The sequence below is a fragment of the Corapipo altera genome, unplaced genomic scaffold, assembly GCF_003945725.1.
Source record: "Corapipo altera isolate COAL_440 unplaced genomic scaffold, ASM394572v1 0, whole genome shotgun sequence".
Taxonomy (NCBI): domain Eukaryota; kingdom Metazoa; phylum Chordata; class Aves; order Passeriformes; family Pipridae; genus Corapipo; species Corapipo altera.
In genome coordinates, this window is record NW_020884872.1 from 84533113 (window position 1) to 84550433 (window position 17321).

Genomic DNA, 17321 nt, shown 5'->3' on the forward strand with positions numbered 1-17321 from the left:
GTCTAGAGAGGGTGCACATGTTCAGTGTGGGCTGAGGCTAGCTAAACTCTAGTGTATACTACATAAAAATATATTTCAAAAACTTATTTCAACAATAAATTCTGGGTTTTAGTGTGAAATTGTAACAAAAGCATTTGAATGAGCTTAAAGTTTTCTAAGGGAGAAATCAAAACATGCATCAGGTAGCATTAATGCTTTTTAATATTAACCATCATACGAGTGTCACTGTGATTTCTATTTCACAGTGCTGGGTTACCTGGTGTGTGATCATTTTCAGTCTCATTGCTTACGAGGTATCTGTACACATCATAGACCCTGCATAGTTTATATTTGAAAATACACTGCCTTGACATTAAATAAAAATCTATAGATTTGAGAAAGCTAAAGAGCTATTTCATGTTTATTAAAGATTTCAATTACATTTGAAGTTCCAAAGAGGAGAAACAGGTCACACTTTCTCTTATCAGTAAATCTAACAACCCTCTCCCATGTTATCTATTTAAAATATTTTTTGAACTTCATGCAATATTTGAAAACAAGCTGTTTACAAAAGCAGGCAAAATCCATTACACAGGGGAGATAAATACATCATTACTATACAGCATAATGGAATACAAAGTATGTAGAACCTTGAGGCACAAACCAAAACACTTTAACAAGAAAACCTTTCCAGGAGGATCCCACAATTTTCACAGGTGACAGAGAAGTAATATTTAAACACTGAGATCACCACACAACAGCTTGCACTTGCATATAAAATTTCCAGAATAAACCACTAAACACACATCAAAACATATCACAAAAAGTTGTCGACACCACCAAACCTCACTTTCTTTCCCTGGAGCATCCTCTAAGTCGCTTGGAGAGTCAAGAATCAGCTCACCTGCACCGGGGGGGCCCAGCCGTGGGCACAGGCGCACTCTGCCCACCACTGCCCAGGGCTGCCCTGGGGCTTGGCTGGGGATTTAGGGGGGCTCTTCCGCACTGTGTTCCACAAAGGGGCAAACTTGCTCCTGCTCTGGTTGGCACTGCCAGGTCCCCAGGAGGCAAGCGCTTGAGAGCTATACTGGAGGCCCGCAGGATGCTGGTGCCAGCGGCAGGCGCAGTGGGCATCCCTGGCGACGGGAGGCACACTCCTGCCTCCGTCCGAGCCCTCGGACCCCCTGCCGCAGCTGTGCTGCTTGGGAAGGTGCGCGTGCATGGCGCACCCAGGGCTGCCTTTGGCCACCTGGCATGGAAGTGCTTCTCCTGGCAGAGGTGAGGTCCTGTGGCGGGGCCTGTCCAGCCCCTTGGCAGCAGCTAGCGGCAGGGCATGGCGGGAGCAGGGAGCAGCGGGAGTTGCTGCTGGGCAGCGCTGGGCAGCTCTGTGTCAATACCGGACTCCACTCGCGCAGAGACTTGACAGCATCCCCGCTGCAGGCAGAAGCAATCAATGCTCTGCGTGGCTGGGACGCACGCCTGCATCCCTTTCTGGATGACAAACCACGGGAAGAAAAAAAAAAAATCCGACAAAACCACTCTTGTAATTTTCAGGAAGATTTAGTTTCTTTTCTAGCTGACCCTGACACAAGTCACAGGCACCCTGCTGAAGCACATTTATATGTATAAGCTTTACAGGCAAAGTGCCTTCTGGTGAAAATAGCATCTAGACAAAGTGCTGGAAAAGATACTCCTTTGCCAATGATCCAAACAGACGCTGGAGTGTTTTTTTTCCCTTCATGCCTGAGAAGACCTTGTCAACAAAATTGCATCAGAAGATGCAAATGACAAGTTCGGGAGGAATGTTATCTGCCCTAAATGCTAAACCGCAGCATGAACGTCGGTATGTGCTAATGTGTATAAGCCAATGTGCGTAAACATAACAGAGAGAGCAAGAGGCTGAATTTAAAAATAAAGCCACCTCGAAAGAATTTATGCCACAAATTAACAAATCTCCAGCATCTTATATATGTAGATGCAAATATATTTATTTGTGTGTAAGGTCTTCAAGATTCTGATTGATGTATCTTTTTTTTTTCCTCTGTATTTTACCCCTTACAAATTCTTTGTTGCTTGCCAACAACTTTCTGTACAGAGTAAGTCCCCTCTACGGTTTTTCTTACTAATGCAATCTCTTCTCTGTGGCAATGGATTTGCCATATGCAGGATGGAAGAAGTCCTGTCAGAGATGGACTAGTGAAGAAAATGAAAACAGTTCAAATATTATAGAAACCGAAGTTTTTAAGGTGGTTTAAACAGCTTTTAAAATGGCTTTTACCTTTTTTGCAGAGTCACTGATCTTCTTCCCGACACCCCCTGTGCTCCCACACAAGGTGTCCTGGGAAGGTGTCCTGAGTTGTTTCCCACTGACCTTTGTTAACCCCTTCCTATTGGCTGTTGACCCTTCACCTGATTGGTTTTTTCTATGTGACCCTGAACTTGTGATTGGTCCCCTTTTGACCCTCCTGAAAGCCTTATAAACCCCTACCCACAATAAACTTCCTCTTTTGTCCGTCCCTCCCTGGTGGTCTGTGTGCTCCTTGTGGGGTCGCAGGGCCACGTGCTGGGGCGGGGGGAAGGGCATTCACCTCGCAGGTAATGGGCTAGCAGCCTAAAGCCTGGAGGTCTCCCCCATTCCCACTAATCCGTGGTACTTCTCCTTGAATCTTCCTTAAATTTTTATTTGTAAGTATTTTCTTTTTAGTTTTTGCTCATAGAAGTGATGGGGGTGTAAAGTGTATAAATTTGGGCTTATTGTTCCAAGCATCTGGAGAGGTTCAGAGGTATTCTTTAGGCTCAGGTATATAAGTCCTTAGGCCCTTAAGACTCAGTGGATCTTGGACCCATATATATGTATGGGCTTTTTAGATTTTCTTTTAACTTAAGTATATCTCAGGTATATTTAACCACAGAAAATAATTGATTGATTTTTAAAACCAAACACAATACTGTGTGATAGAATACTTTAGTGGTGTACAACTAGGATTTAAGTATACTAAATATTAAAATAGATTTGTGATATACATAGTTTTACCATTCCAAAGCCTAAAACAAATCTACTTTAAAAGATTTCAAAGAGATGACTATGACAATCTGCAAATATAATTTCACGTGAGATAAACCAATTTTTACAAATGCTTTGGTGCAAAAAACTTGATTCTGTAATTTAATTCCTCTGAAATTGCTAATTTAAAATTCCTCAAAGCTTAGATATTGCTAAAATACATAACAATAAGACCAGGCAGTGATTCTTGATTAAAAAAAATTTATCGCAATGCTCTAACAATGGAGGAAATATTTTGACAACATTGTAATTCAAATTGCCACATGTGAAACTTCCATCTGTTTTAACTGTATTTTCATTCAAGGTGCTTGTCCCAGCTATACTAAACGGATGTGATAATGCAAGGTTTGTTCAGAGTTTCACTGAAAAGACAAAATCGTGAACCATATGCTCTCACATAACAAGAATCCAACTGAAAATTTGAAAAACAAGTATTAATGTACTTCTGAATTGCAAGTGTAGATGTGGAAGCCAGAACTTAAAAGTCTGAGATAAGGGAGTCTACAAGGTGCTGCATGTAAAGTAAATGTAAAGATACATAAGACTGAACCTATGTTTTTAACCTCAAGCATAAGAAGTGAAGGTTTGTGAGCTGCCCAGAAAGCTGCTTTCCTCTAGTGGTCAAAGGTAATTCAACCATGTACACCCAAAAACTTGTCTACCAGGAGATAATTCAAGTCATTACTGCATCATTCCCAGCAGGACTATCTCTATTAAAGGAAATATACATATCACCATTAAGTGATGCTATATATCATATATAAAAAATTGTAACATACTTATTTATATACCATATATATAAGACAGAACATTAACAAGGTCAAATTCAATTTTCATTTCCATCATTGTTGACCTGTATTAACAGTGTCCATCACCTAAAGACTATCAGCCTTTTTGTCACATAGCAAGCTACCTAGTCCATGCCAAAATATACTGATGCTATTCCAGCTTTCTCAAATGCCAAGTCAGAATTAAAAAAAAAAAAAAGAGTTTTAATATATCTTTCAAAGCTATTTGAAGAAATCTGAATAATTGCAGAACTAAAGAAAAAAACCCCTCACATATAAATTTCAAAAAGGCCACTCAAAACAATATATATATATATATATAAGGGCAAGCAACACCTACAACAGGGCTGAGGAGTGGAAAGAATCTACACATTCTGTGACCAGACACAGACTGCAGGCCATCTATACACAAAATATTAGCTAAAGTCATCTGTACCACTAAAATGCCTATCACAACCCACCCAACCCTATATTTTAAAGCAGTAGATGACCTTTTAGCAACCTTACTGCATCCCACCCAGAACAATGCAGAACTGCAAAGGCATCCTCTTGACTGTAACAGTTATGTGTACACTGTTAAAACAGCCTCTTATCAGAATGTGGAAAAAGCTTTATTTTTTTTCAAAAGAATTTGACACCATTTAACGTACCCTTAACCTATCCAACATTTCTAGGCTATTGCACACTATAAAATTTGTAATGAAAAAAATCCTATAAATAAATGATTTTACTCTCAGCAATTTTTTTAAAGGTTGTCATTGCCTATGTGCGACAAAAACACTTGAATATGGGATATATATGTGCAACTAATTGCCAGACAACATGGTAAGATGGATTCAAAAGATAATGCAATTTCATCCACTGTAACTGAGCCATTGTATTAGAGAGGATGGCACGCACCTCTGGATGAACTTGGATTAACACATGGCTCAAATCCACATGCCCAACTGTCATCCTAATTTGACAGTAACTGGTGCACAAAGCAAAACTGAATATTGTACAATACACGATGTGAACTGTATTTGACCCAGTACTTTTGTGGAAAAATCTCACTAATTTTCCTTTTAAAATATTAAGTAGGCATAACAAAATGGAGGAAATAGGTTTAGCTGATATTCTACCAGTAAATAACTGTAACTGGATTACAGTAATGTTGGACATACACCAAAAATAAATGCTGAGAATAGTTTGCTTCAGGCAAAAATGTGCATATGGGAAACAAAAAGTACATATGGGAAACAAAAATTATTAATAGGGTTCTGGAAGGGAAGCTAGAATCATGGGCAAAGATGATTTAGATGTAGTAACAGATTTTTCCCTCCAACCAATAGTGCAATGTTATGCAACCACAAAAAATACAGAATAAAAGAAGAATAAGAGTAATAAACATAGAGTGGACCAACTTATTTAGTGATCCTAAATTTCTACAAATACTTTTCTTGAAAGAAAAATAATGAGAACAATTTTTAACATGATAGCAAGGCTACTGATATAAGTCAAATGCAATTTCTTTGCAACTTGTTTGGTCTGTTGGTTGGTTGCTGAAGAACAATTATACTTGTATAGAAATAACAATCTCAGTGGTGACATGGGCTAGAAGGAATGGTTGTGATTAGTCAGAGATGAGGCCAGGAGCCAACTGACCTGATACAACTCATTGCTGTCATAGGGTACCCAGGAAATCTTGGACATATAATTTGATTTCCATAATTATTCATATGTAAAATGAAAAAAACCCAACTCAACTGAAACCAGAACATAAGGGCTGGGGAAGAACACAGCTGAAATAAAACAGCAAAACAGCTCAGCTTCTATTTCAGGACTGTCTACTCATCTCTTCCTCCAGGTGTACAAGGCAAGAGGAATGCAGAACTACAAAATCAAAAATAAAACAGCAGCAGAAGAAATATTTAATAAAAGGTGGTATTTAAAAATTTCACCATTAAGGAAGTTTCATTGGAGATCTATCAATGGCTTTTAAGAGTAATATTTTGTTTACTTAAAAAAAAAGTTATATGATCCCCATATCCTTTAAACAACAGGATGGGTTTCAATCTTTGAAGTTTTACACAAAAATACCAGCACAGCACTGAGAGGCAGCTCCCTGCACAACAGATCAGCCTCTATGATCAAGAGCATGTTCTTTTCATTTTTAGGAGAGGCTAGAAAATCTTAAGGAGTTACAAACACAAACATATCCATTTTCAGTATTCATTGCATGTCCTAGGGTTAACGTAAGGACAATAATATAGAAATCAAGGTACAGTGGAAAAGAAAAATGACAAGGGTTTGGAAGGGAACTATATCAAGAGAAGAAAACAACCCTCATCTGGGAATATTAAGTCAAAGTCAATCATGTCAAAGCTGGTGGAGAACAGGGCAGCAGGTTTACCAATTTCACATCCAAGTAAATCAAAGAATCATAAAATTTCAGTGGAGTGAAATACAAGGGCATTTCCTTGGCCACACAGAGACTTCCTTTACCGGACCTGCTATATTCAGGTAGAGGTGTGGTGCTGGTTTTGGCTGGGATAGAGTTAATTTAGAGATGTTTTTGTTATTGCTAAGCCATGCTTACACAGAGTCAAGTCCTTTTCTCCTCCTTGTACTGCCATGATGGCAGGGAGTCTGGGAGTGTGCCTATTTATGACAGGTGATTTTTGATTTTGAAAGAGAAATTCAACTATGCTGAGTCTCCATTCAGATAGCAACATAAGCAGAAAAGTATCCCATAAAAACCCAGGAGATATCCATTGAATAAATTAATCCGGGGTTTTATTGCAGTCACATAAAAATACATGTATTGATCAACTGTATAAAGAAAGGGGAGAGTACAACCAAGCTAGAATTTTTATTCCAGTGCTGGCTATCCATGTAGAAAATAAAAATGTCAATTAGCCAACTAGGCAGTCTTTTTTAGGTACAGTGCCTATTAAAATATCTTCTTTCTAACTGATTACTTTCTATTACAGTTATTTTGAAAGAACTTATCTCGAATTTATGAACAAACAATGAGAAAGTGTTTCTTCCCTATGAAGCTATTTGTGTTATGTTTGTAATGTATCTTTAAACAGTTTGGCACAGTTCTGGCACTTCTAACTGGGCCAGTTAGAAGTTTCTACTGCAGATGAATGGAAAGCAGAAAAATGTGATCACACAGCACAGCCAAAAAAGACAAGCTTTATAGCACACATTACCAAGAATTTAAGTTACTAACCTCCCTCTTCAGCCTTTGGAAAACCAAGACTTGTTTTAACTAATATAACTTCACAAGAAAAGCAAAGCCATTTGACTGGAATATAACTTGTTGATGGATATTAAAAGAACAATGAAAATCTGTCTTGATCTCTACAGTCCATGTCTGGCCACCACAGAGATTTCATTTCAGTTGAAAACAATGTCTAAAAATATTTCTCACACAGAAATATCCCAGTGTGTTTTTATAGAGAAATTATATACAGGTCCATATGCTGTGTATATGGCAAGGACGGTACCTGAATCAAGAAAGGGTGATATATAAGCAAAATAAATCCTTGGGGGCTTTATAATGAACTTTACCCATAAACACAGTCACTCTAGACATAAGATGCCTGTATATATTTTGGGTATTTTTTCTTAATATCAGTCTTCATTACTTGGAAGAGTAAAAACCATCTATTGACATTTGGAGCATCTATAATATTATATCTTATCTGCACCTCAAAGTGACCTCAAAGGTCCAGACACATTGTTCTTTGCTTTGATACAGCTAGAAGTTATTGAACTTAACGCGGGATGGACTGGGTAGAATTCTAGAGTGCGTGTTATCTGCATTATAACAGGTAGGTTAAACAAACCACAATTGTGTGGCTAGCAGTGTACATTTAAATGAAAGCAAGCTAATGGTTAAGATAAAAAGCAGTTTCTCTGTATCAGCGGATCTAAACACAGCCTGTTGTTCATAGCTAGTTTTAGGAAGAGAAGACCTAATTGCAAGGATGAATATTTAAAAAAAAAAAAAATCCAGGAAAGAAATCCTTGGTTACAAAATACATGACTTCTCTTGGAACCACTTAGGAAAACAATCTGGTCTATATGACAGGATCACAAGGAAAGCACATTATCTTGTGACGGAAAAAGAGTTATATATTGTCAAGTGGCAAATCTAACAGGTCCATGTCTTTCTTGTTTTGGGGCCCCCAGACGTGGGTGCAGCACTCCAGGTGGAGTCTTACAAGAGTAGAGTCGAGGGGCAGAATCACCTCCCTCAACCTGCTGGCCATGCTGCTTTTGATACAGACCAGGACACAGTTGGCTTTTCTGGACTGCAAGCTGTGTGCATTGCTGGGTCATGCTGAGCTTCTTGTCCACCAACACCCCTGAGTCCTTCTCCCCAGAATGGCTCTCAATCTGTTCTCTTCCCAGCCTGTATTTGTGCTTGGGATTGCCCTGATCCCAGCGCAGGACCTTTCACTTGGCCTTGTTGAAATTTGTGAGGTTTGTACAGGCTCACCTCTCAAGCCTGTCAAGGTTCCTCTGGATGGCATCGCTTCCCTCCAGCGTGCTGACCACACCACTTAACTTGGTGTTGTGACAAACTTGCTGAGGGTGCTTTGTATCCCAGTAACCATATCACTGACAGAGATGTTAAATAGCGCTGGTCCCAGTAGTGACCCCTGAGGATCACCACTGGTCACTGCTCTCCTCTTGGACATCGCACCATTGACCTTAACTCTTTGAGTGCACCCATGCAGCCAATTCCTTATCCACCAAGTGGTCCATCTGTCAAATCCATATCTCTGCAATTAAGAGACAAGGTTGATTTCCAGATGTCCAGAGAAGGGCTACGAAGCTGATGAAGGGTCTAGAGGGTAAGTCCTGTGAGGATTAGCTGAGGGAGCTGGGGTTTTTTAGCCTGGAGAGAAGGAGGCACAGGGCGAACCTTATCTCTCTCTACAACTACCTGAAAGAAGGGTGTAGCCAGGTGGGGGTCTGCCTCTTCTCCCAGGAAACAAGATGAGAGGATGTAGTCTCATGATACACGAGGGGAGGTTTATGTTGGACATTAGGAGGAATTTCTTCACAGAAATGGTGGTTAAGCATTGAGATGGACTGCCCAAGGAGGTGATGGAGTCACCATCCCTGGAGGTGTTTGAGATTGGATATGGCCCTTACTGCTATGGTCTAGTTGTCATGGTGGTGTTTGGTCATAGGTTAGACTTCATGATCCCAGAGATCTTTTACAGTCTAATTGATTGTGGGACAGATCTACTGCCTACATTACTAAAGGAGACATAAGAACAAATCAAGGAACAGTTGAGTAGTCTTGTACTGAAAAGTGGCAATGATGTGTATTGCAAGGGTTTTGTTTTGCTTTGCATCATTTATTGCAACAAATTCCAACATTTAGACAAAAACACTACTCTTAAGTCAAATAGCTCTCGCTCTGAGAAACATTTGCCTGAGTTACTTTCAACTTCCATTTCCTTGTTTTCATCAATTTATTTCTATTCTCTAATTTTACTTTAAATCATTCTTTATCCCTCTCAGAAATCATTAAGTTCAAATGAAATGGTCCCATGTTTTTTAGTCTGTTTATCCAGTCTATTAACTAGTGCCTCGTAAGTCAGCTCCATTCCATAATAATTTCATTCTTTTCTTTCAACTTCTGTAGTCTAAAGAGTATTAGACCTTTTCAGGTTTGTGTGATAGCTAGCTGTTAGTGATAGGTAAGTGACCGAACCCTAGGACACGAAAAACCCCAAAACCAAAGAAAATGAACAGCCCAAAGAATATTGATAAAACAGGTTTATAAAAACAGTCCACGTAACTTTGGACTCCTTGAAAGATCATTCTTGGCAAACTACTTTCCTGAATACCATGGAGTATGTCAGAATTAATTTAAGAGAACCTTTGTGCAATTTTCTGATTTTTTTAACATCAATTTTTACACCTTAAATCACAACTTTATTATTCAGTTATCAGTATGTCTCTGATACCATATTACACTATAGAATTTCTTACTTCATTTTAATACATGTTGAGAACTTTATCTTTGGTTTGCTTTTACTAACATTATATTACATCATTCCTATGCAGATTGCAGAAATATCCTCTGGCTTTTCTTCTTTGTACTAAATTTCCTAAAAGTATGATGCACCAGTATCTTCATTTATACAAAGGATTCCAGTTTATCCATAAAAATAATTTATATGTACATATTACTTGAATTCCATAAACAGAATAATATTACTTGTCTCAAGGAAAGACCAAAGGAAGAGATGGGAAAAAATATGGTAAACAATTAATATAATTATAAAAAATGTTCCTCTAAAGTGCATTGTTAGTTCACGGAACTCACTGTCTGTAGATAAAACAAGACTTAATTTGGCAGTCTTGGTAGAAGCTATGGTTATAACTCTTCTATAATGTATATATAACTATAGCTGAAGAGATTAAAATAAACAAACAAACAAACAAACAAATAGATATGGATTGGATGGTCCTAAGAAAAATAAACAGTGCTATTGGCAGATAACTCTGGAAGAGTGGACAGCACTTTTTGTGACTTTTTGTCCCACTACCACCAAAAACAGTGCACGAGTCTTTATTAAAAATAAAACTTTACAGAAATGTGAAAGTGTATTTTTAACTAGTTCATGATGACATGTTCATCTACCATTTCAATCAAACATAATTTTGTTCCTTCATGACTAATGACTGATTAGTGAGTTGCTTTTATGCCAAAATAACTGTTTCTAAATATGTTCTTAAATAGATATAATGATTGCAAAAAATTACAACAGGAAAAAGGAGCATATATCAACAACAATGTTTCAGATTTCTTTCAGTTCAAGAATATATTGACTTCTGAAAGCAATACAGAAAGTTTTAGAGGGAGAGTTCAATGAAAATTTATCATTAGGAAAAAAAAGGAACTATTACTTGAAATTTCTAATATTTAGTGCTTCTCAGAAAATATTTTGGAATAATGGAACTGAGCATATAGTGTTACTTACAAAGACACTTGACAGCTGTTTTCTTTGTTATTTAAATTCTCTAGAAAGAGAATTACTGGAGTGCTGCCTAAATCAAGATTGGAGATGGACATGATGGGTAACAAGAAAGGTTGCTATAGGTACAGCAGCACCACAAGGAAGACAAAGGGAAATGTGGGAACATAATGACAAAGACATGGAAGAGTCTTTGTCGTGAAGTGACTTTGCTTTCTCAGTGTTCATAGGTGAGGTCGGCTCTCCAGCCTCCCTAGTCCCTACAATGAGTAGTGCAGTCTAGCACGGGAAGCGCTACCCACAACAAAGGAATATGAAGCTAGAGATCACTTAAGTAAATTGGATGCACAAAAGTCCATGGAACTGGATGGGATGCATCCAAAAGTACTTAGGAAGCTTGACAGGATTGTAGTGAGACCTCTCTCCTTGCTGAAAGACTGTGGTGTCAGGAGGCATCTTGATAACTGAAAACCACAAATAGTGGTACACTGAAGTACACTGAAAGAATCTTCATGAAGTTCAGGGAAGGAAATGTGAAGTTTGGTGCCTTGGGAGGAATAATCCTATGCAACAGAACTGTTTGGGGACTGACTGGCTGGAAGCAGGCTTGCAGAGAAGGAACTGAGGGGCCTGATGGACAAGTTGAACAGCAATCAGCAGTGTGCCCTTATAATAATTAAGGTAAACCATGTACTCGTCTGCATTAGTAAGAGTGTAGAAGAGATATCAAGCAAAGTGATTCCTCACTTCCACTGAGTATTATGAAAACACATCTGAAGTACTGTGTCTGTTTTGGGATATCCAGAAAAAGAAAGATATGAACAAGCTGAAGTGAGTCAAATGGAGAGTCATCAAGAGGGTCAGCGGACTGGAGCATGTGATGTCTTTTGGGCCAGAAAAGATTCTAAGGGGCAAATCTGGTTGACCCTCTTCTTAAATGGATGGTTACAGAGAAGCCAAACTCTTCAGAGCTCTGCAGCAAAAGGGCAAGTTAATACAAACTGCAGCAAAGGAAATGTGATTAGACGTCATTGAAAAAAAATTACCATGAATGTGATCAAGCATAGGAACAGGTTGCCCAGCTTATAAAAACCACTAATGCTTCTACAAGTGCTGTAAGTGCTTCCTTTGCTCAAGTCCTCTAGTGTAGAGCACATCTTTTGATGTTTGACTGGTCAGTCATTCTTTAGTATCTGCTTGAGGCACCCAGCTAGTATAAACTACATGAGAAAATTACCTTAATGTAGATTAAGCTGTTACATAGAAGGGGCAATTGTTTCCTATTTCCAAAACTAAGTAGTTGGCAAGAGTCAACGCAGCCTCATTTACCTGATTATTTCCTCCCAACTATTTTTTAAAAATACTGACTGTAGATCTTGGCAGGTGAAGATAAACTAGTTCAGTCTGGAAAATTCATACTGTGGATCTGCCAACAAACCGAAAGAATGTGAGAAAACTGAAGAAACTATTAAAAAATATCCAAAATAAATCAGCCTCAAATTGCTTATCCTAGGACACCCAACATGGCAAAAGAGAACAGCAGTTTGCATTAAATACTGATGGTCCATTCTCTTTCAGAAAAGAAAGAATACATTTGTTGTCAGCAGCTGTTGTAAATTGTAGTGGGATTAAATTTTTGAAGTGTGTTGACAAAGTGTTTGACAGAGTGAAAGTTTTAACTGAATGTCTTTAGTCTTCTAAATTCTTTATTCTTTGCGGAGTGGTTTGCAGGACAATGCACCTATAACCAATAATCTATAACTCAGAGAAGTGTCAGGGCCCAGGGGGACTCTGAGGCCTAATTGTCCCTGTCCACCTTGCTCACATCCTCTCCCACTCTCCACACAGCCCAGGACTCCATTTCACCCCAGTCTGGGGCCACCAGTCCAGCCTTCAGGCCTGCCCTGCTGTATGTGGTCTTCAGTTCCACTACAGATCTGCTCTGCCCAGTCATGGTCATGACCCACAAATTAAAGGAATCAGGGAATGAAATGCATCAATATAGTTCCTGGATGACCTGCTGTTAGGGAAACTTCCCTGTTTGACCATCCCAGAGCCATTCTGGCAGTCACTTTCACACCACCTGAGCTGGAAGTGAACCCCGTCGCAGCTACACGCCCCACACTCACACAGTCAGACCAGGTTCCCTTGCCCGCTCGACTCCAGGTTTCCCATAGCAGAATGTCAGATGACTCGAACCTTAAAATAACTTAATCATCGTACAGTAACTAAACAACACCTTGAGCTGGCACCTCTGAGGAAGGGCCCCAAACCCTGGCATTTATCCACTCACAGTCTAAGCAGCAAAAGTCTGGCGTCATTGGCTCCTGCTGTGTCTCTGGGTGTGTGGTTGCCTGGATCAGCCACAGGTCCCCGGGCCTCTTGTTACACAAAGGGTTCGTACCTCACGGCCTCTTGTCTGGGCTAGGGCTCCCACCCCCCAGAGCTTGACCTGCAGCTTGCACTGCAGCCACACCCTGAGCTACTACACTGAATGTATTCCTCAAACCTGCTCCCATGTGTTTTGTGATATTTGAGGACACACGTGCATACTTTTGAGTTACAAATTCTGTTTGTGTTGCAAGTTGAAAGTAACCAGTGTAGATATAGAAAATATTCAGAGATTTTTGTCTCATCATAGCAAAATAATTTACAAAACTTTTAGAGGCATAAAATAATTTGTGTATAGATGGAATTTTGGCAGCAAAATTCAAAAACCAATTATCTACATAAAGCCAGGCAAGTAACTTCTCTATTGAATGTGTTCTATGACCTTCACTCATCTTCATTATTTTTTATCTTCTAAGGCATTTGAGATTCACTTTTCTTTGGACAGACAGCTTTTGTAAAGATATGTCAGCAGTGTTTTGCCAATATATATGTATTTGCCATCCAAAAGTAATCTACACACCCAATTAAAACAGAGGTTCATATTAAATCAATATTAAAATTAATATTTTTTCTTACTGAAATAGACTGTCTTCTGCTTCAACTAACACATGACTCAGATTGTATTTGATTTACCTGTTCAAAAAAGGAAAGCAAAATAAAAGCTATATTTACAAAACTACTGGGAGTAGGATGTCATTATCCACAATAGCTCATGTATTGAGGCTCTCACCCAAGATAAGGTTGCCATGGAATCTAACAGACACTCTTGAGTTTACTCTAGGTGTGACTCGACCAATTTATCTAGACCTAAACCCAAGTCTTTTCACTCTTCAGTGTATCTCAGTCCAGAATCCTGCTCAAATTGTCCAGCAAAAACAGATAATCCCAGCCAACAGTGATGAGACCCTTTGTGCTGAAATGCCTGTCCTCAAAGAGAAGTGGATACAGCACAGACAAAAAAACTGATCTCACCATTAGAAGGAAAAGTCTGACAGTGAGTGCAGGATGTCTTGCCTGAGATCATCTTAGCGTAAACTGATTTTAGCTTGTTAAGTATTGGCAATACTAATTGTTTAGTATAGCAATAGCCTAGCAATCAGATACTTATTCCCTGAATTTATCTAGCTTCTTTTTGGTTGATAAAAGTTCCTTATAGATTGAATTGCCTGTAACTCTAATTTAAATGTGTCATGGAAGAGATCAAATAAATGCGATAGCAGAGCTCTGAGACTATAAATGTTAATCCTGAAAAAAAAAATAAATCTTTAAACCAAAGCTTGATGGTCCTGGTCACTTCTAAATTAAAGCTGAACACACTTTACATTGATTTCCTATTCTCAAACACATGTCTTCCAGAATCTGACTCCTACCATAACCGCTTCGCTAAAAGAGAGACTGAAAGTTGTTTCATGTTCTTTCTTTCTCTGAGCATCAAAACACAGACAAATAAATACTGTAAGATATGTTTCAGTTTTGACAGAAACTAAAGAACAAATCAAAACTCCAGTAATCATTATGTTGATTCATCATTATAGACTTTTTTTTTAATAGCACCACAGAAGGTTCAGAATCTACTATACTTCTTTAGGTACAACAAGTAACATCAATAAATTCCATGACATTTACTTTGCACTTCATCTCCAACCTGAAGTCACCAAACTGACTTGTCCTTACTGTAGTACAAGAAATGCTTGGGCACACATCTTTGTTTTCTATGTGTCTATGTGGACAGGTGACTAGCAGTCGATATATAGAATGTGTCACTGTCTGGTTTTCTTGAACCTCTGCCTGTGTGATGAACTGAGGTACCTCCAGAATCTTTTCCAGATTAAAAAACATTTAGCAAAATCTACTGAAATTAGTAAATAGTTCAAGGGCAGTCAAAAATATGCTTTTCGGAAACCTCACAAGTTACCAAACAAATAAAAGAGCTCCAATTGAGCTGCTATGCTTTTCTGTTTTACCCATGTCAGCAACCCAAAGACAGCGCACATACTTTCATATAGACCCAATTCACAGAATCCCTAAATAGCTGGGGTGGGAAGGAACCAGCTAGTGCTAAACAGAGGGGAAGGACCACCTCCCCCATCCCGCTGGCTCAGCTTATTGCAGCCTAGCAGACTGTTGGCGTCTTTTGCTGCTAAGGCTGGTTTGTGGTCAACCTGGTGCTCACCAGGACCACCTGTTCTGTCTCAGCAGCCAATTCATGAATGCCATTCATCTCCCATCTAATTACCTGAATAACTTTGTGGCAGACCTCTGCTCTCAGTGTGGGTCCAGCATGGAAATAAGAAATGTCACTACAGGACTCCACTGAGTGATCAGGGTATTCATTTGTTGAGGGAAGGAAGTGGATGCCAGCGTAGCTTAAAACAAGGTATTGTTTTATAAATCTCGTTTGCAATGTACAAATTACAAATCTCTTTTGTTTTGACTATCATACATCTGGAAAACTGTGAAACAATGAATCTACAAGTCTGAAGCACTTTGGAAATGGTGTATATCAGGATACATGAAAGAATTTTGGTAGTACGACTGTAATAGCAGGTTACAGTCATCACAAAGGAGGTTAGGGAGAGAACTTTGTTTCACAAGTGACCTAGAGGGCTCAGCATAAACCAATGGGCTCAAACACAGCAAAAAGATGAATAAATATCACATGGGTTTTTTCTGGGACTGTGATATTTTAATGGAACTAACACGTAAGGAAAATGGTCCCCACAAGATAGCCAACACTGCCAATGTGACAATTGTTTTCAATTACATTTTTTTTCTCATAAAAGTTGTCAATTCACCTGTAAAATGTAAACATATCATAGCATTCATGAGGCAACAACTTAGACCCAGTTAGGTTTCAGTCCTGAAAAGTAATTAATTTCATCTCATTGTTTAAATCTAGAAACTTGGTGTGACATTAAAACCCACTTAGTCAATTTATAATAAGCAAAATTCATTCATAGAGGAAAAGCCTCTATTTGCTCTGACTTTTAACTCTAATCCTCTCTCACAAATAGGTGAATGACACCATGACCAGAACAAAAATGGGCTGAACATTGAACAATGCACTGACCTATACTTTAGCATGTATGCACTGCATTGGGTACAACTAATGAGAAGATGCAGAGAATTAAAGCTCTGTCCCCCTCCCTATATGCAAATAAACAACATATTTAAACAGTCAAAAGCAGTTCAGAATCTGGTCCTTAGTATTTCAATCTTCATTACAGTCACATTTCTGCTTCTAGAGCCAGATCCCATCAGATTCTAAATCATTCTGATTATGGTAATTTCCATATTTTACAAGAACTTTTACAAGTCTATAGTTATTGATGTTAACTACAAAAAGAACGATCCTCAATTTCTCCAGTAATGAACCACGATATTATCTTCCCAGACCCTGAGGGTGACTTTGAAAAGAATGTTAGTTATCTCTAATGGAGATATGTAAACAGATTGTATATTTGTCATCTGATTAAGCTTTTCAGAATGATCATTAGAGTCACTTACCCGTATGGAACATCATATGCACCTACTTTTAACTGGGCAAAGCATATTCCTTGATCTGAAGAAAATATACAGTTCGTGATATCTCAGGAATGACTAGGAATATGGGAGTTTTTCCATTCTGCTTTCGAATTAAGGTTATCTGGATGAAATGGTTTTCAAGACTTCTCTCTCATCTGCACCACAAGAGAGAGTACGTGCAGATAATCAAGAAGATCTTATGGCTAAAAAACTTAAATCATTCCTGTGACTGCTGGCTTTGACCCCCACTTCTGCCAAAGTGTTTCTATGTTTCACTGGGGAAGCCATTTAAAATAACATTGTCACCCATGGTCACTGCATATGCCTAATTTTCTCACTATTGAAGTTGAAAGCTTCAGGTCTAATTTGCAGTAAGATCAAAAAACCCACCAAAAAATGCAGCTGATGTCAACATGAATTTTCTTAAACACTTCATGTGCTTCACAAGGCTGAGCAAATCCTGAATTATCAAGAACAAATAAATCAAGCATCCAAGATTAGTGTGAAGGTGAGTTTAGGTTTTAGGTTTGGGGGGTTTTTTGTTTGTTTGTCTTTTGTTATTTCCTTGTGCTCCAATTTGCC

The 17321-nt window shown here is 38.7% G+C and overlaps 1 protein-coding gene across 17 annotated transcripts in view; it reads right to left on the minus strand.

Annotated features, from left to right (window-relative positions):
- Positions 1-17321, minus strand: part of DLG2 (discs large MAGUK scaffold protein 2) — a 999036-nt gene that overhangs the window by 428599 nt on the left and 553116 nt on the right. The window contains exon 1 of one of the 17 annotated variants that reach the window (XM_027658733.1): positions 884-1216. The exons of the other annotated variants lie outside the window; for them this stretch is intronic. Coding sequence (XP_027514534.1) covers positions 884-1201 — 318 coding nt within the window. The 5' untranslated portion in view covers positions 1202-1216. Of the gene's footprint in view, positions 1-883; positions 1217-17321 lie in introns of those variants that run through there. 17 annotated transcript variants of the gene reach the window in all.